Source organism: Mastomys coucha, unplaced genomic scaffold (genome assembly GCF_008632895.1).
Source record: "Mastomys coucha isolate ucsf_1 unplaced genomic scaffold, UCSF_Mcou_1 pScaffold21, whole genome shotgun sequence".
NCBI lineage: Eukaryota > Metazoa > Chordata > Mammalia > Rodentia > Muridae > Mastomys > Mastomys coucha.
This window is the reverse complement of record NW_022196904.1, coordinates 120,430,442-120,449,429: the sequence shown is the minus strand read 5'-3', so window position 1 is coordinate 120,449,429 and position 18,988 is coordinate 120,430,442. Positions and strand designations below refer to the sequence as shown.

At 39.9% G+C, this 18,988-nt stretch overlaps 2 protein-coding genes and 1 long non-coding RNA gene across 3 annotated transcripts in view; 2 read left to right on the top strand and 1 right to left on the bottom strand.

Annotated features, from left to right (window-relative positions):
• Ikzf5 (IKAROS family zinc finger 5) overlaps positions 1–2,322 on the top strand; it is a 22,187-nt gene extending 19,865 nt beyond the window's left edge. Inside the window, exon 5 of the mRNA XM_031384950.1 lies at positions 2,315–2,322. Coding sequence (XP_031240810.1) covers positions 2,315–2,322 — 8 coding nt within the window. The remainder of the gene's footprint in view (positions 1–2,314) is intronic.
• A 1,123-nt stretch (positions 2,323–3,445) lies between these two features.
• On the bottom strand, positions 3,446–14,863 carry Pstk (phosphoseryl-tRNA kinase). The gene is made up of 6 exons (XM_031388578.1): positions 14,626–14,863; positions 12,059–12,350; positions 11,626–11,824; positions 7,658–7,733; positions 7,074–7,167; positions 3,446–3,667 (listed from the first exon to the last, which is right to left on the bottom strand). The coding sequence occupies exons 1-6, from the start codon at positions 14,839–14,841 to the stop codon at positions 3,468–3,470; spliced, it is 1,077 nt and encodes a 358-aa protein (XP_031244438.1). The 5' UTR covers positions 14,842–14,863; the 3' UTR covers positions 3,446–3,467.
• Positions 3,585–5,516, top strand: LOC116103098. Its single transcript, XR_004123388.1, has 2 exons — positions 3,585–3,655; positions 5,288–5,516. It is a non-coding gene; the product is annotated as an uncharacterized LOC116103098 (long non-coding RNA).
• Positions 14,864–18,988: the final 4,125 nt, after the last annotated feature.

The following is an 18,988-nucleotide window of genomic DNA, read 5'->3' as shown; positions in this document are numbered from 1 at the left end:
AAATGGCACAATAAACTTCTCATAAAATCTTTTATAACATTTCAGTGTTTATAGACAAACTGCCTTTAAGTTTGCTCTTAATTAAAACGCTATTTTCACTCACATAACTTAAGTTGAGTTAGTTCCATTACAACCAAAACTAGTAGTTATTTCAGTGTAATAAATCTTTCTCTTCAAAGGGAAGTATAAAACAATTCTTTTCAAATTTATATTATAAAAATTAAATTCTTAGAAGTTGAAATTTGGGGCTAAATTGAAAATTGTGTTTGGTATTTGAGATATCTGCTAATGTAATGTGTAAACATGTTAGTTTTTAGTTTTTCATTTATATATATATTTATATATTTTGAGTATTATTTTAAAGCCACAGGTAAATATACTAGAGTGCTAGATGCCTTTTTCAATCTGAATCTTTCATTTAAATTCTGCATTCACCTATTACTGGTGTCAGGTAAGATTGACAACCACACTGACTACTTTATTCTTCCTAGTCTTTGATGACCAAAGAGGAAGTGGAACTCATCCATCTTATTAAGATGCTTCAAAACAATCTCCAAAGTTTCCTTTTCTGCCTTCTGTACATTTATTGCCCATCATTTCCAAGAAGGGTGGATCTAGAAACCCAGAGAAATGTAATAGTGAGGAAAGAGCTACAATAGTGAGGAAAGAGCATGTCCAAACAGAGCCTACATTCCTCTGCAGAGCAGAGCAGGCCATGTAAGTCCTCTCTGTGAGCCTTCATGGACAGAGATGGTAGGATAGTCACCACAGTGGGAAAAGATAGTTATTATGAAGCACATTTAAATTTGACATTTAACTTACTTAGAATTAGAGTTGTTCATTTTATATAGGAAGCCATTATTTTTGTATTGTGTAATAAGTAGCTTACTCTGAAGAGATCCTGGCAAAACAATAAAACATTGTCACTGACTATTGGTTTCTGTGTACTTTGCAAATTTTTCATTTTTATTTGGTTAATATCTTGAAAATATTCTTAATTGGCTTCTTAAAAGAAATATCTTGTCAAGCATTTATTAACCAAAAATTGCCTCTTACAGTGAATAAGAGGGAAATATTGAGAGTGTCTACCCATGAAGCCCCAAGTGCCCTGTCAATGGATCTGTGCCCTCCCTCCCTGTGCTAGAAAGCCATTCCGAGGGTGCCTGTGCTTACATAGCCAGTCTTGGCTCATCCCAACTGCACTGGTAAAGCACAGCCCCAAAGACACTTTCTCTTCTGACCCTAACTCTCTAGTGATTTTGGTCTGTTGCTTAAATCATTCACTAGATTAGTTTTAGCGCAACACTTTCCAAATACCTAACCTGACTGTTGTGCTTATCAGCTGCCAGAAAGAAACAGGTTGTTGTTTGGAAACCTTGCTGTTTTTAAAGTTTGATTCAACTAAAAGCAATACTCCCAAATAGACAGTGAAAAATTCCCAAAAGAGGAAGAAGCCCAGCGCCCCGCTGCGCACGTGTAGTCCCTACTGCTTGGGAAGCAGAGGCAGGAAGAAGGCTAGAGCCCAGGAGTGCCCTGCCAGGCCGGGCAACACTGCAAGACACAGTCTCAAAGGCCAAACAGCCTGCAAGGGCTCTCCTCACAGCCAGCTTTATCACCTAGACATTCTGGGCCAAACAGTGACACGTGCATTTTGTTTTTCCTGGCAACTAAAGATGAATGTTCTGAAGGTACATTTCATTTTAAATATGGAAAAGATTTTTCATCGTTACAGACAAGACGAAAAAAATCCTAATTTTCCAATAACATAAAGAGCACAGTTGGTCTTCCAAAGGTGTCCATGCGTGAAGCTACAAGTACTTAGAAATGCACTAAAATTTTGAAGCAAATCTACCTTAGAAACTTTTTTGAAATTGTACTTTTAAAGATTTAGGATTTTGCTTAAATATTCTGAGTTAAATTCTCTACTAGGAAAGATGTTGGATTCTTTCCTTAAATACTAAATAATGTTCCTCATTTTATTTTTAACCAAATGTTTTATAGAAATGAGTTGAGAAAAGTTTAACATGCACTATTTATAGTACTTTGCCATTAATGGGCAATGTTCATGAAACTAAATTTATTTTTGTTCAGTGAACATGAGTTTAGATTTTTAAAGTTGGTAATTTATCTCCACTAATATTTTTTTAAAGAAACTGTGAAGAGATTAACAGAATAATTTTATTTCAGATTTTACTAATGTAGTGTGTAGCTGCAACTTGACATTCAAGTGAAGACTAGACTTCAGTTTTAAAATTTTCCCATCAGGTAGTTTCAGTGGTTTCATTTTAGAAATGTGTTTGCTGTTTAACTGCAGATGTTTGACAAAGGGAATATTACTAAAAAAAAAAAAAAAGGAAAGGAAAAAATACTTATCAAATGAAGAATTGTTAGAAAAATTTAAATTCCCTGCTAAAGACATTTTTGTTAGCCTTAGGGGATAGGTATTTGCTTTCTAGAACTTGTTTTTGTCGATAGCTGGATGTACGGAACATGTTTTCTATGCGAGGTATAAGCCTTGCATTACACATGTAAGATACATTATATTGTTTAGGGATCAAGAAAGCAATCTAATGCTGAAGTAACTATAGTATGTAGTTCCTATTGTGAATAATGCTTTGCTTTTGTAATGTATGAATAAAAAAATAACACTTTCTAATGACTTTTGTTTTTTTTTAAAACTAGAATGAAATTTTTTTTAGTAATTTATAGTACATAAAAATGTTAATAAAGGACTTTATGGCTGCTAGTTTGAATTTCTAGAATCCCTTATAGAAAGAGGTATTATAAGTTTAAAACAAAAGAGCTCTATAGATCTAAAACTCCTTTCTAATTGGTATGGTTTGAATGACAGCTGTGCCCCAGAGGCTTCGGTCTGAGCACTGGAACAGTGGGTACCATTGTTTCGGAAGGTTGTGAAACTTGGGAATGTGGTGCCTCTTGGGTGGAAGTAGTCACTAGTCCTTGAAGGTTTTCTTTGCCTCTGATTCTGGTTTAGAGCTCTCTGCTTCCTTCTCCACAGTGGGAGAAACAACCACTACAAGATTCTGCCACTCTGTACAGAGCCAACCCAGTGGCCATGCCTTCCCCACCCCGTGTACACTTCCTGAAACTGTGAGCCCAAATAAATCCCTCCTCTCTCAGTGGTTTTCTATCAGGTATTGTGGCATACTTGTATGCCAGGAAATACATTTTATTCAGATCACTTTAGGTTGCTGTACTCAGTACATGGCACATCAATGAAGAAGGCTGCCTCTTATACTCAGTTATCTGTCGATTTGACAAGTAGCTCACTAAAATAATTTCTGGCATGCAAAATGGAACTTTTAGAATAGACATTTTAGATTTCTTTTTTGTGTTCAGAGTGGTCTTTGGCAAGTCAAAGAATTGGTCTAAAAAATATCCAGCCATACAAAATTGTTTGCAAAAAGCTTACCCAAATCAGACATTTGACTAGAAATTCAGAAAGTTTAATGTTGCTTTGAAAAATACTTCTGCACAATAGTATCTCTTTCCTTACAAAAAGAAGAAATAATATCTGATAAGTTAGTGGTTTGCTGAAAGCACAGATATTTTCTGTTTCCTTGTCTTAGATCTTCCAAAACGTCTGCTTTGAGCTTATTAAGTTCTTCTGCCAGATGCTTCAACATATTAAGAGGTATTTGTTTATCTGAAATAAAACATATTAACATTATTCCTGTAAGTCAGCCTGGACTGCTTGCTACCATCAGTCATTTGATTCCATCAAACAGGCCAGATTCTCCAATAAACAATTAGGAGGCATTTATAGTAGTTTATAGATAAGAAATCACATTAATGTGATCTAGAAGAGTCATCTGAAATAACAGCCACAGGAAGTTGGGGTTAGTATTTGCTCTAACATGTTTGAGTAGAAAAAGATAAACTTGGAAGAATATGTATTTTAAAGGTTTTATTTATTTTTATATTATGTATCTGAATGTTTTTCTTGTATGTATGTCTGAGTACCACTGGGACCAGAAGAGGGCATAAGATCCCCCATTATTGGAGTTCTAGATGGTTGTGAGCAACATGGCAGTGCTGTGCACTGAACACAGGTCGTCTGCAAGACTAGCAAGTGCTTTTAACTACTAACTCATCTCTCTAGATCCCTAGAAGGGTGTTTTTACAGATTCTCATTATGTAGCACTGGCTGGCCTAGAATTTGCTATGTAGGCCAAGCTGACCCTAAACTCACATAGGCATGCTTCTGCCTCTCAAGTGCCAAGATTAAAGGCTTGCCACAGTAGGTTATTTTTGAGCCAAGATACCTAATATACTATCTTTTGCTTTGAAAAATAAACTGACAAGGAAAAGGAAAAAAAAAAGGAAAGAAAAGAAAAAGAAACTGACAACTTGGGGTTTTTTTTTTTGTTGTTGTTGTTGTTGTTGTTTTTTTGTTTTTGGCTTTTCAAGACAGGTTTTCTCTTTGTAGCCCTGGCTGTCCTGGAACTGACTCTGTAGACCAGGCTAGCCTTGTACTCAGAAATCTGCCTGCCTCTGCCTCCCAAGTGCTGGGATTAAAGGCATGTGCCACCACTGCCCGGTGACAACTTGGTTTTTTGAAGCTGATAAATAATACATTTGAACAGTTGTCCCAAGCAACTTGCTGTGATGACAGAAATATTCTAGTAGGCATAGCCATATGGATGAGCATCTGGAATTAGCTTTATTGAGGTATAACTCACTATAAATGTATCTATTGAAACTGTGATGGCTCAGCTCAAGTAGTGGCACATGCTTTTAACCCTAGCACTGGGAAGGCAGAGGCAGGTGGGTCTGCAAGCTCATGCCAGCCTGGTCTGCAAGAGTTCCAGAACAGCCAGAGCTACTTAGACCCTATCTCAAAAAAACAAAAAAGTAATTTTTTTTTAGATTATTCACATATGTGCAATCATCACCATAGTCAATTTTAGAATATTTTCATAACATAAAAGTAAAACCTGGATCCTCTGACAGTCAACCTTCTCAACCCCACTTCCCTATCCCAACCCACTTCCCTATCCTTCTGCCATGATTTCCTAGTTCTGGATGTTCATTCACTTTTTCAGTTTGGATGTTTGCAAGGTTCCCCATGTTCTGTCCTGTGTTAGCATTCTAGTCTTACTTATAGCTAGATAACATTCCTTTACATGGGCAACCACATTGTATTTACCCATTTATCAGGGGATGGTCAGTTGGGTTGTTCCCACCTTTTGACTGTTAGGAATAGTTCTGTTATAAACAGCTTTGTATCAACATTATAATTTTTTTCTCGATCCTATCACCACAGAGCAGAATATCTGGGCTACATGGTAACTACACTGGAAGAACCACCTGGCTGTTTCCAAAGCTCATGCATAATTTTATGTTTCCACCAGTAGAGGGTTCTGATTTGTCCACATCCTCAACAAGTCTTGGACCCCTCATACTGGCCATTCTGATGGCTGCAAAGCAATATCTCCCATGGTTTTGATTGGCATTTTGCTGTTCATTAAAATTTAAGCATGTTTTTGTTTGAATACTGGCCATCTATCTGTCTCCCTTGGGAGAAAAGTGTCTATTTAGCTATCCATTTTAAATTCAGATTACCTGTGCGTTACTGAGTGGTGAAGAGTTCTCTAACATATTTATATGTGCATGAGACATTTGCAGATATTTTATACCATCTATGGGCTGCCACCTCACTTTCCTGATAGCAAAGAAACTGAATTTTTTTTAGTTTTATTCAAGCACACTTTTAGAAACTAGTACCAATCCCCTCCAGAAAAGTCTCCATTTTTCCAATAGGTAGTAATGATGAGTGATATAAGACACTGGGCATAAGATAGAACAAGAAGAGGCAAATGGCTGAGAAAAAAACTAGAATGATTTCTGCTTTGTTCTAATTATAACGCCATTTCTGCTCTGACCCTCTTAGAATTTTTGGATTGTAATTCATTAATGAGTGGCAATGGGCACTTTTCTAAAATGAGAAAATAAAATACTCCATTCCATACGGAGATGCATTTCTGAAGCTTCTTCCCATGTGTGCCTGAGTTTGTACAGTTTACAACAATGCTCATGGGTAAAGAGAATTTGAGAAACACAGGATGGTTGATACACTGTGCTTTTTATGAAGGTGACAATAAAGGTAGAGGGACACAACAGACTGGATCACAATCACGGTCATCCCAGGTTGCCCCCAAATTTAGCAGCTGTTCAGCCTTGGGAAAGTTACTTGATTCACTGTGAACACCCATTTTCTATTTATAAAATTACATCCACTGTACATGATTATAAAAAGTGTGTATAAAACTTTTAGCACATCAAAGGAGTTAATGTGCTGTTGTCTTTTTAAAACAAATTTTAAACATAACAAGGCATTAAATGTTCAAGACATAAAGCAGCTATTGAAAAAGCTATAGTTAACTACATATCTGAAATATGATTGCTTATTTTTAAGTATTATTCATATTTATAATAGTGACCTTGTTCAAGTCCCATGCTAGTCTGACCCCTGACCCTGGACTGCCCTTAATCATTAAGTCACTTCTCCAGTACCCTAATTACTCTCAAAAATAAGTCTACTACTCTACTTCAGGGGACTGACATGTATCCATATAATTATCTTTTGTCTGTCTCCTCACTAGAATGTTCTGCTTCCTATTGAATCCCTGGCATCTAAGAAAAGATCTAGTGGGCTGGAGAGATGGCTCAGTGGGTAAGAGCACTGACTGTTCTTCTGTAGGTCCTGAGTTCAAATCCCAGCTACTACATGGTGGCTCACAACCACCCGTAATGAGATCTGACAGCTCTTCTCATATGTCAGAAGACAGCTACAGTGTACTTATGTATAATAATAAATAAATCTTAAAAAAAAAGAAAAAGAAAAGATCTAGTGAAAGAAAGAGGCCACTCAGAACGAGTAAAATGGATGCAGTTTCAGGGGATGGTCTAGCTATGTAGCCAAATGGCAGATGCTAAACTGAAATACTGATACAAACTCTAATAGAGTAAATTTTTCTGGTGTCAAGGAAATGGCAGCAGCAAGAGAGAGCACCCTAGCAGCTAAACAGCATAGAACTAAGTCAACTTACCTTTGGCTTCCCTCATTGTCTGAGAGACGGTTCTTCGGAGTTTCTCATCAGCTTTATGAAGGATGTTAGTAGAACAAATAATTCTGTCAGTTTCCTGTGTAATATAGACACTGTTACTGGGAATAGTTTATAAAAGGGATGACCAAGGTACAGACTCATTTGAAGGGACCAAAAGAAAAGCAATGGTGGTTTTCTGTCCATTTTATCTCACAGAAGATCCAAATGGATCATGTTCAGTTGTAAAGTGTGTGCCTGTGAGTGTGCAATAGCTGGGTTGCTAGGAATTAAAACTTCCCCCAGCCTATCTGTAGTTGTTTGTGTGCTTTAATGGTATAAGCACTTCCACTTTGGTCCATTTTAAGTCCCCAACGTAAGGCTCCAACATTTCTGAACATGTACCATGGGGCTATGGCACAGGCCTTTGGCAGCTCCCTGACTGGATGTCAGAAGCCAAAGGCTGGTGCAGTGCTCTGCTGCTAACAGTCCATTTTCCCCCTTTCTCCTGCTACCATCAGCTCAAAAAGTCTCCCTACAATAAAGTTACTCCTTTTCATTTGCAAACCAAGTGTAACTGGAATACTTACCTTTTGTTCCGTATTAGCCTCAACACATTTTATGGGATTTTCCAAAGCAGTAAGCAACAAGTCATTCACCTCCAGGCTACAGAGAAAGTGAGATATAGTATAAAAAAAACTTTCTGTAAGACATTTTATTTTTAAAGAACCTGCAATAATAATACTAGGTTGAACTCCAGATAGCAAAAATGCTGTCTTCCAAGGTCTTTATTGAAAGGGGATAAAGTAAGTGATATGGAAGCCATCTTCCATTGGTAAAATGTTAAGTGAAGCTCAAAACAAATTAGAAACCATCATAAGAGGCTAATTTTCTAAGATGTACCAATAATTAATTTCTTCCCCTATTATATCCTGGAATGTAGGCTTTTAAGACTCTATTGTAGTCCCTAAAGAAAGATAGTGTTTACTTCTGGCTGCTTCTTATTTACTAGATAAGAATTAACAAATTTCTTCACTAGCCAAAGGTCCCTAGAAAATTCAGGTATAATTCATTCATTCAGTAAATATGTACATTGAGTATCTCATATGTAAACACTATATGTGAAACTGCTAATCTGGGAGTATAACAAGATTAGCTCCAATCCTGAAAATGGAATGCAGTGAGACAGGAAAGCCATTGAGCAAAAACATAATACTGGATATTGGTAAGTGGCTGAATGAAGATAATAAAGTGATGGTTCTGAGAGACTGGGTAGCAGCCAGATGTCATCATTCCTCCATCTTACATGGCTGATCCAGGCAGGGAAAACAGCATCAGACCTGGCCTGGAAGCAAGCTCTCACATAACATAGGAGGCTCATTTGGGATGGTGGTAGGGTGGTTATTAGAATATGTAAGTCAGGAGCAGACTTTGGGTTTTACTTAGAGTAAAGGGATCAGAGCTGAAGTTACAAGCTAATGACAGTACAATGTAACAGCTCCACCTTGGTCTTCCTCATGGCAGGAAGTCCAGGCTCCAGAATGTGACTGCACCGGTCTCCCTTGGTTCTGCCATTTACATCCTAGGCATGTCACTTTTTTTTTTTTTTTAAGGCATGTTACTTGATTTACCTGGGCCTCAGTTATCTCAGAGTTATCTCTCTTAAAGAGTTGTAAGGATGGAATGGCATTTCATCCAGAAACACTGCCAATATGTGTATGTGCTGAGTAGTTATTTTTACGTTATAGAAGCTGGAGAAGGTTATGTTGATCAGATAGATTTACCTCCCAGTTTGCAATATGGGACTCCAGACTTGGCACTACCTCAATTTGGTTGCTTGGTTGCCCTGTAACTATTTGCATATGTACAAGTCACTTGACCACGTTTGTAAGACCTGGGACAACATTGCAGATAACACACTCTGCTAACCAACATCTCACTACTGTCAAAGCAGTAAAGATCAACTGACACCATTCTAACAGTACCTCAAGAGCTCCAGAAAGGATAGCAATCCATTGGTGATGTGCCTGCTCAGTTTCAAGATTTTATGACAAAACTAGACACCTTATTTGGGCTTGATGGCATATATCTATCTACAATCAATCACAGTATTTGAGAGGCTGATAAAGAATCATAAATTTGGGGCCAGCCTGGGTTGGCTACATACTGAGACCCTGTTTTGGAAAACTGGAAACCTCTCCAGTAACTTATTTTATGAACTGTATAGACAATAGCAACTTAAGTGCTAGGTCCATTTTATTGTGGGTATGTGAAATTTATAAACTATATAGAAACTGCACTGAGAAATCTGTCTAAAGGCTTTCAAAGAATGAACTTTTTAAATTAAGCTTAAAACCGGCATGGCACAAAATCTCTAAAGTAGCAATAGTGGCTAGCAATCATTTCTTGGACTTAAGCAATCTATTTGGACTTAAGGCCCACTCAACAGAAAGAAAACATGCCTGGTATTGGAAACTTATCCGACTACCTGGAGTTAGTGAGGCCATGGGCCTTAGGAGAGTCCCTACTACCACCACTATAGTGAGTGAGCCAGCATTACTTCCCAACAGCACTCTAAATACTTCTACCCACAGGTAAGTGCAGCTCTCACTCTCCTCAAAGACAATTCTCTTTGCAGCCAATTGAGACCATTACAAGTGGTCAAAATGCAGAAAACAAGTGCAAGGGATATCTAGCCCTAGTGGTTACAGCTATAACACAATTCCTGTACTCAAGGTTCAGAGAATATCATAGAAGACAGAGATATCATAAGAGCCAGTGGACCAGAAAATGTGCTGTGAGATTGCGTCTCCTAGCAATGTCACAGAAGCCATACCCATGAGTATCTCAACAATCTGGCTGCCTAAATAAGATCTGAACTATGACAACACCAATAGATAGTCTAACTTGAAAGGGGGAATTCTCATGGGACCCATCCCTGGACAAAGAACTGTAGGCAACTAATGACTACTGAGAAAGAATTAGTCTTCCCTAGAGAAGTCCCTAATTGGTTATACTAAGTTGTGAGTCCTGAAATCACATATATACACGTAACGCTAAACAGACTCAGCAGGTTGTATTATATACTTTATGTATATATTATGTATGTATATATATAACAATAATAAAGAGGCCATGGATTTGGAAAGGGATGGGGGGGTCAATAAGAGGAGTTGAGGAGAAGTGAGGAAATGATTTGATTACATAAAAAAACTAAGCTTACCTCCTGAGAGGCTCTGACAGTACCTGACTAATACAGATGTAGAGGCTCACAGCCATCCATTGAACTGAGTACAGGGTCCCCAGTGAAGGAGTTAGAGAAAGGACCAATGGAGCTGAGGGGTTTGCAGCCCCTTAGGACGAACAACAATATGAACTAACTAGTACCCTCAGAGCTCCCAAGGTCTCAACCACCAACCAAGGACTGCACATGGAGGGGTCTGATTGTTCTGGCAGCATGTGTATAGTAGAGGATTGCAAATTTTGATCATCAATAGGAGGAGAGGACCTCGGCCCTGTGAAGGTTCTGTGCCCCAGTGTAGGGGAATGCCAGGGCCAATAGGTGGGAGAGGGTGGGGTGGCAGGCATGGGGAAGGGGGAGGCAACAGGGGTTTGTTTTTGTTGTTTCTGATTGTTTCTTTGTTTTTTGGAGGGGAAACTGAAAGGAGAAATTTACATGTAAATAAAGAAAATATCTAATAAAAACTAAGCTTAAAAATTATTTACTAATGTGTACAATGTATCTGAGATCTACACTGTTTAACAGCACAGTTTGTCGCCGTATGAGGCAATATTAACCTTCAGCTCACATCGCTTGCATTAGATACATTTAAGTGTTCAACAATACTACTGTTGCTCCCATACTGGACAGAACAGAGGACATTTCCATCACTCATGAAATTTCTATCAAAAATGTAGTGCTCCAAAATTCTACATACATATCATCAATGGAAAGTTTCACATACACATGGGCAGGATGACTAGAGAGAGCTCTAGGACAAATCAGAACCCAATATTAGTTTAGTGTTATGTTTTATACTATGGCTTTGCACAAGTTACACAGGTGCTTGATCACTGAGCTCATAGATAAAAACACTTCACAACTTATTTAGTAGGCAACTTTAACAAGAATACCAAAAGACAGGGTCTTTCAATAGAATGGCTAGTAATGAGCACCATCCCCACCCAGTGCTGGGATTATAGATGTGAGTAGCTCACCATCCCCACCCAGTGCTGGGATTATAGATGTGAGTAGCTATGCCCAACTCTACATATCTGAGCTTCAGGTCCAGTGCAGCAAGCCCTTTACTCACTGAGTTTTCTCCCCAGCCTGAGACATTGCAGTTTGAACAGTTAAAAGTAGACATTTATAAAGAAACTAGGATTCAAATCTTAGCCATTAAAAGTTTGGTGACGCTGGACAAACTAAACTTTCTTGGTTTAGTTTGCTCAGCACACAATTCCCCAAGCCTGTGGGAGAATGGTCGACCCTATACAGTTAAGCATGTTTTCCAGGGTACCTAGCATGAGAGTGCCAAAATGGCTTACAGTAGAATACCTGGCTTCCAGAGAACATGCTGAACTCTGAATTATGAGGCTGTTGTGTTCCCAGGCATTTTTCTCAGGGTTGGGTTTCTCTATCTTTCTCTCCATGAGCTGGATGGTCTCATTAGGCAGTGGCTGGGGCCTCTCACCATTCCTCTTCAAACATGTTTCCAGGGGACAATCTAAAAAGAGCTGGCAAAAGCCTAGCGAATCTGAAAACAGTTTTAAAGTTATCAAATTACCAGTCTGTCTCTCCAGAAATGTGGAATAAATATATACTAGTCCCAGAGGATGCAGGAGAAACTCCATTTGCAATACTGAGTACCCTCTTTAAAAACTAAATCCATATAAACCCAATCCAATTAAAATCTCACTAAAGGCAGCTGTGATTTTGATATATGTGAATCAATGTTTCCACATGTAAGAAAAAAAAATGTTTTAATTACATTTCCGAGCCAGCTGGTAGACTTCATATCTCATACTTTGGTAATAAAAGTTGTCATCTAACACCAAAAACAAAGGTCTAGAAACAGCGGGTTTTGCCAAGAGGTGGCAAGGCTGAGCCTCTAGTGCTGAAGAGAAGATCAAGTCCTGTCCTTTTAAGCAGGTTATAAAATCTTCCCACACGGCCTCAGTCCTGGTGGGTGGGGCAGACATCTGAGCCCCACTAATGACCGCCACGAGGAAGCATTCCAGGTACTTTAACAGTTCTTGTCTGAACATTTTCCACTGGGATGGCTATAAAACACAACAAAATGAAATTTATATTAGGCTTTTTCCCCCCCCCCAAGACAGGGTTTCTCTGTGTAAGAGCCTTACAATTTAAGACTCGAGGAGTGTGTCTGTTCTGAACTTACTTTGTAGACCAGGCTGGCCTTGAACTCAGAGATCCACCTGCCCCTGCCTTACAAGTGCTGCAGTTAAAGGTATGGGACATCATGCCTGAATTTTGGCCAGTAGGCTGGTCGCCTTGTTTTATTGCCATCCTCTTCCCATTTAAACTTTGAGGTCACAACACTGAAGCACATGCAGTTCCCAGGCGACACCCTGTTTCTCATACCTTCCTGTCTGTATAGTTCCTGTACCCCTTCTCCCTGGAATATTCCCAAAGCCCCCAGAGCTGGGTGAAGTTTTGTCATACTCAGTCATGTAGAAGGCAATCCAGCCCTGTTCTGTACATTGTCTCTACTCTAGCAGGACTTGTATTGGTCAGGTGCTTCTGTGTACCTTCATATTTCTCCCTGCCAGACCACCCGCCTCCAGCAGAGAGGCAACTGACACCTTACAGGTGTTCTAGAAAGGTGTTTTAAATGAATAAATGAATAGATGAATGGATGAATAGATGAATGGATGAATACATGAATATATGAGAATGAAAACCCTTTACTATATAGGAGACCAAAGGAGCCACAATCAATATCCTGCTGGGTCAAAACAACCTTAGCTATAACAATGTTGGTTTGTCCTTGAAATGAAAAGGGACACCAGTAGTAAGATTAGTCCATTTGAAGGTCCTGTGGTCAAGATTCAAAGTCCTCAGGCCAATAATTGGATTGTGAGATTGGGAAAGATGGCAGAAACAGAAGAAAGGAGATAAAGAGCCTGAGAATACAAGGAGTCTTGTGTTTCACGGGACGGTGGACAGTGATTCTGGAGTCAAGGCTGGAGGAGATACAAAAGGACAGGAGAGGAGCCCTGCTCCTGCCCTGTCTACAAAAAGGTACACAGGATTAACCCAGAGAAGGAACTGTATGCCAATGCGTAAAGGGTGGAGATTTTCTAATTATACTGACCAAATAAGACCTGAGGGGGGAAAGTGGGGAAATAAGTACACAGTAATAAAGGTGAAGGGAAAACAATCCTCATCAAAGACCTTGATCTTCCTCCACAGTGGTGAGAATACTACATCCAAGTGATACTCCATTTCAATAGTTTTATTTCCCTCATAGCCAAAATAGAAGCAGCATATTCTGATGAAGAAATACAAGTTTTCCACATGCCTAATACATTGGGTCTTTGTATATACTTAACTTTGTGTGTGTGTGCTTTGTGTATACTTAGAAAATGTAGTCATCCTATTTGCCTTTAATTCATGTAACTTTTCTATACCCAAGCACTAGCCATCAAAAGGAACAATTTAAGATGTCCAAAGACATTTGCTTTAGAGTAAGTATGCAATTGGAGACTGGATTCTATTCTGTCTTGGGTTGGCTTCCATGTATTTTTATCATGGATGCATCTCACTGGAGTGTAAATGCAGGGATTAAGAAGTTTATACTTGGCACATAAAATTCAAGCTTATTACTCCACCTGGCTGTCAACCAAGAAAGCACCACCTTTTTCAATACTAGTGGCAGACCAGGCCCTTCGTTTGGTAAAACTTCCCTGGAGAGACCTAGCAATTTTGTTATTTATCACTTGTATTCTTTATTCTCACGAGGAGTTCCAAAATGGTACAGAGCTCCAGAGCTCCAGTCCTACAAAATCTGGTTTTAACCTACTATAAGCAGAATTTTTTTTTTGTTGTTGTTGTTTCCTTCCTTTTTCTAGGCCCTAGACTTTACAAAAGTAGTTACGAAACTACCCAAGAGATTATTATCAAGAAGTATCTGCCTAGGATGTCCACCTTGTACACTAAATTTAAAACTTCACTCTGCCGTAGGCCTCTTGTAGGGGAGGGGTCAGGGTGATCCTTGAGCCCTGGAATTTGAGACTAACCCAGACAACATAGCTAGTCCTTATCTTAAAGCTCCACTGCACAGAATATCTAATATGTGAACGTACCAAATTTGGCATAAACATCTCTACAAAGCAATGGCCCCGACCATATTATTCCGAAACACAGGTCTACAGGGCGGAGCTAACCAGCTCCCCAGGCCTCCGGCTCCTGTCAGGCTCCCCCTCCTACACAGGCACTGCTCGGTCAGGATTCAGGACGGCTAGCCGCCAACCACCCACAGCCCCATCATCTGTGTCGAGCCTACAAACCCGTCCGCCCCCACCCGATGCTGACCCGAGGCTGTGTGCCAGAGCCGTCCGGGAGCGCAAGAGGCAGCACATCGTCGTAGGAGAGGACGCCCACGGCCCAATCCCGCTCCCGCCGCAGCCGGAGGGCCAGCGCACGCGCAAAAGTCGACTTTCCGGCCGCCGGCAAGCCGCAGAGAAGGCACAGTCCCAGCTTCGGCTGCCTCTCTCTGCGAGTGGCCCCACGACTTGCCGCGGTCTTCATGCCCTTGCTGCAGTCTCCAGAAACCTTTGCGCTCGGTGCGCACGCGCAGTGCCCCAGCACCATGCTGCGCCCTCTGGCGACATTGCGAAGGATCAAGCGAGGATGCGAGTCCAGAGAAGATGCCTTGGTCCAGGCTGCTACTCAGATGGCCTTCTCTGGACCTTGTGGATAACAGGTGTCAGCTATCCCTGACCCTAGTACCCTAGGCCAGGTGTCGTTGGCGCTTCTTTTCATACTTTCTGGACACTTTTTAAGGGCCCCAGAGTTGAGTTTACTCCAGATAATACTCATCCTCCCTGCCCCACCTTCAAGCCTTTAGGGTATCCTTTTTAGTTTGGTTTCCATGGGCGTCCTCTATACAAAGAGAGACTAGAAACTTCTTAAGGATAGCTTTGAAAAGTAAAGTGCGGGAAGTCAAACAGAAGGAGGCAAAACGAGGGCAGCATATTTCTCTCTGGGCTTCAAGGACACAAGGATTGAATATTCCTTATTGAGGCTTGGTGCCGCCAGGGGGCAGCTATTGGGAAAAAATAAGGACAGGAAATGCACATCCTTATCCCCAAATGCATGCTAGCAGAAAACTTGAATTATAGATTTTTTTGTTTGTTTGTTTTGGTTTTTCGAGACAGGGTTTCTCTGTATAGCCCTGGCTGTCCTGGAACTCACTCTGTAGACCAGGCTGGCCTCCGACTCAGAAATCCGCCTGCCTCTGCCTCCCAAGTGCTGGGATTAAAGGCGTGTGCCACCACCGCCTGGCAGACTTTTTTTTTCTTAAAAAAGAAATTAGCAAGTTTGGAGTTGGAGTATAATCCCAGCACTTGGAAGGAACTGCACACAAGAGTCTGAGGCAAGCCTGTGCTACAAGAGACTGTCTCAAACTCCTTACCCTTCCTAAGCACACACACAGACAGACAGACAGACAGACAGACAGACAGACAGACAGACAGGACAGACAGACAGACAGACAGGCCGACCTCAAAGAATTGCCAAACAAAAATTTGTGGGGTGTGTGGTATAAGAAAAATAAGCTTTGGGGGTTGGAGAGATGGCTCAGAGGTTAAAAGCACTGACTGCTCTTCCAGAGGTCCTGAGTTCAATTCCCAGCAACCACATGGTGGCTCACAACCATCTGTAATGGGATCTGATGCCCTCTTCTGGTGTGCCTGAAGAGAGCAATGGTGTTCTCATATACATAAAATAAATAACTTTTAAAAAAAGAAAAAATAAGCTTGGATTCTTTGACTACCTTTATGGTACTTTTTATTCATAAGAGATGTGTTCAAACTGTGGTCAACACTCAAGAACATAATCAGTGTGTGCTGAAGTGAACTACAATTGACATAAGCAGGTGGCACATGCCTCTGGAGAGACAGAAGAGTCATGGTAAGTTCCAGGCCAGCTTGGTCTATAAAGAGAATACCAGACCAATCAGAGCTACAGTGTTGAGTGAGACCTGTTCTCAAAAGACCAAACCAAAGCAGCAAAAATAAACAAGAAGCAAAACCCAAAGAAGAATTGGATGCTAGGTTTGGTGTAATGTATGATTATAAAGTGCATACACATTCTCTGTCTCTTTTGGTTGAAGAGAAAAAGCACTTCCTTTCATATTTTTGCCATTGGCTCAATACAAGGGCATATCCTAAACCATTTGCTTTTATTCTTCATCCTTCTCTATAGCCACACAAGTTTCCTTGTTTTCCCAGGTAACAAAATAATGGCTATTTTGAGAGATTTAATATATACATATATTGTATTCAACTTTATATATACATACATATATATATATATATATATATATATACATTCAACTAATATATATATGCTTATATATACTCAACTAATTCTTAACAGATCCTTTATTCTTGAGAATTCCACACAGGCATACAAAGTAATATGAATTTATTTATCCCTACTCTTTTCTTCCTCTAACACCCTTGCCCAGCACCATGTCAGAAGGAGTGAATAGCAGAGCTGCTTGTGCCTGTAACCCAACATTTCAGGTTAGAGACAGGTGGACCCTGAGAGCTGGTGCTGTGTGAAACCCTATCTCAAGGCAATAGATGGGGATGGCCTCCCTCTGCCCTCTGTATGCACTTGTGGACACACCCTGTCAAATGGTTGTACCATGAACATACACTATATTACCCATACAGTGTTCAAGTTTACATTGAGGTTCACTTTTCTTTTTTTTTCTTTTTTCTTTTTTCTTTTTTTTCCTTCGAGACAGGGTTTCTCTGTGTAGCCCTGGCTGTCCTGGAACTCACTCTGTAGACCAGACTGGCCTCCAACTCAGAAATCCTCCTGCCTCTGCCTCCCAAGTGCTGGGATGAAAGGCATGTGCCACCACTGCCTGGCTGAGGTTCACTTTTCAGTTGTATATTCTGTAGTTGTATTTTGAAGTAATAGTAAAACCCAAGGCTTTACATATACTCAATAATTACATCAACTGAGCAGTAATATCTAGAAATTACTCAGGATCAGTCTACTTGCAACTATTACAGATTTATTGACTCCAGATCAATTTCATTACTCTGTTTCCCTTGCCTCTTCTTTACCCCCAATTTGCCAGCTTCCTTCATTTTCTCTTCAAAATACATTTCTTTTTTTTAATATAAGTAACCTCATATTTGCCAATTTAGATGTTCATTTTTTTAAAGATTTATTTTATTTCTTTTTTATGTGTATGAGTACACTGTAGCTGTACAGATGGTCATGAGCCATCATGTGTGTGGCTACTGGGAATTGAACTCCGGCTCCACTCGCTCTGGCCCTGTTCACTCCAGTGTAATTCACTGTAGCTGTCTTCAGACACACCAGAAGAGGGCGTCAGATCTCATTATGGATAGTTGTGAGCCACCATGTGGTTGCTGGGATCTGAACTCAGGACCTTCGGAAGAGCAGTCAGTGCTCTTACCTGCTGAGCCATCTCGCCAGCCCTCAAAATACATTTCTATCTTCAGCCACTATATTAGTTATGTTTCTCATTACCCACAAGAAGCAGTTTAAGCATTTGTTTTGCCTTGGTGTTCAAGGATACAGTGAGATGTGGCAGGAAAATCATGTCAGCAGAAACATGATGCAGATTGCCACATTGTATCCACTGGAAACAGAGAAAGATGAATGCTGGCTTCATGTTCCCTGCTGCCTTCAATTCAGTCCAGGACTTCAGTCCATAGGTTGCCCACATTTAGAAAGTTCCCCCCTTAGTCACCCCAATTTAGAAAGTTCCTCACATAAACAAGCAAAAAAGAAACTTATAGACATGCCCAGAATCACATCTCATCAGTGATCACACCAGGTTGGCAGTATTAACAATCATAGCCCTCTCTCATTCCTGGGCTCTAAGGTTCCTAATACTGTAAATGAAACCACTGCCCCAGATATGCTCTAAAGTCTGTAATGTATCTCAGTCTGGATAAAGCCAGTGGGTGTCCAGGATAACAGCACATATCAAATGCATTAACATTACCATGGGTATTCCTCCAGAGCAGGGAACATCATCTGGACCCCCACACTCATCCTACTTTTGGATCTACATTCCTGAAAATCTTCAAATCTTAAAAAGTCAAGAAACACTATGTGATCTGTAAGATTTAGGAACATAACTTTATATTAGCTTGCCAAGAGTCAGCCACTGATTATGCTGTATAGCTTGATGTAAACAAGTCATTTGAGAGGAGGGAACTTCAGTTAAGAAAACATGTTCATAAAATCTGGTATAGGTAATATATCTGTAATAGGTAGACATATTTATCCACTAAGTGCTCACTACTTGAAGTTAAGATGGTTATAATGGTTGTATTACCAAATGAAAAGGCTCAAGAAAAAAATAAAAATTCCTCTTCTAAAATGTACCTTTCAAATGTGTTGATTCATATAATCAAACAGATACCCTTTTTCTTTTATTCCTTCTTTTCTTTTTCCCAAAACTGTTGCCCAGTTTATTCTCTAACTTGTGGGCTTATGGTCCTTCTACATGTCTCTTAAATAGCTAGGGCAACAGGCATATGTCCCACTGAAGACAGATTTGAAGTAGTCTCCTAGAGGGCAATCTGAGTTCTTATTAGTTGTCGGTGAGAGGTTTCTAACAAATATTCTTTTTTTTTTCCTTTTTCTTCTTCTTCTTCTTTTTTTTTTTTTTTTTTTT

Excerpts from the sequence above, each read along its gene's own strand:
- Pstk (XM_031388578.1), bottom strand. The coding sequence starts at position 14,841 with ATGAAGACCGCGGCAAGTCGTGGGGCCACTCGCAGAGAGAGGCAGCCG. Across the intron at positions 12,351-14,625 it reads GCTCTGGCACACAGCCTCGG|CCATCCCAGTGGAAAATGTT; the intron begins GTCAGCATCGGG and ends TGTGTTTTATAG. Across the intron at positions 11,825-12,058 it reads CTACCAGCTGGCTCGGAAAT|ATTCGCTAGGCTTTTGCCAG; the intron begins GTAATTAAAACA and ends AACTGTTTTCAG.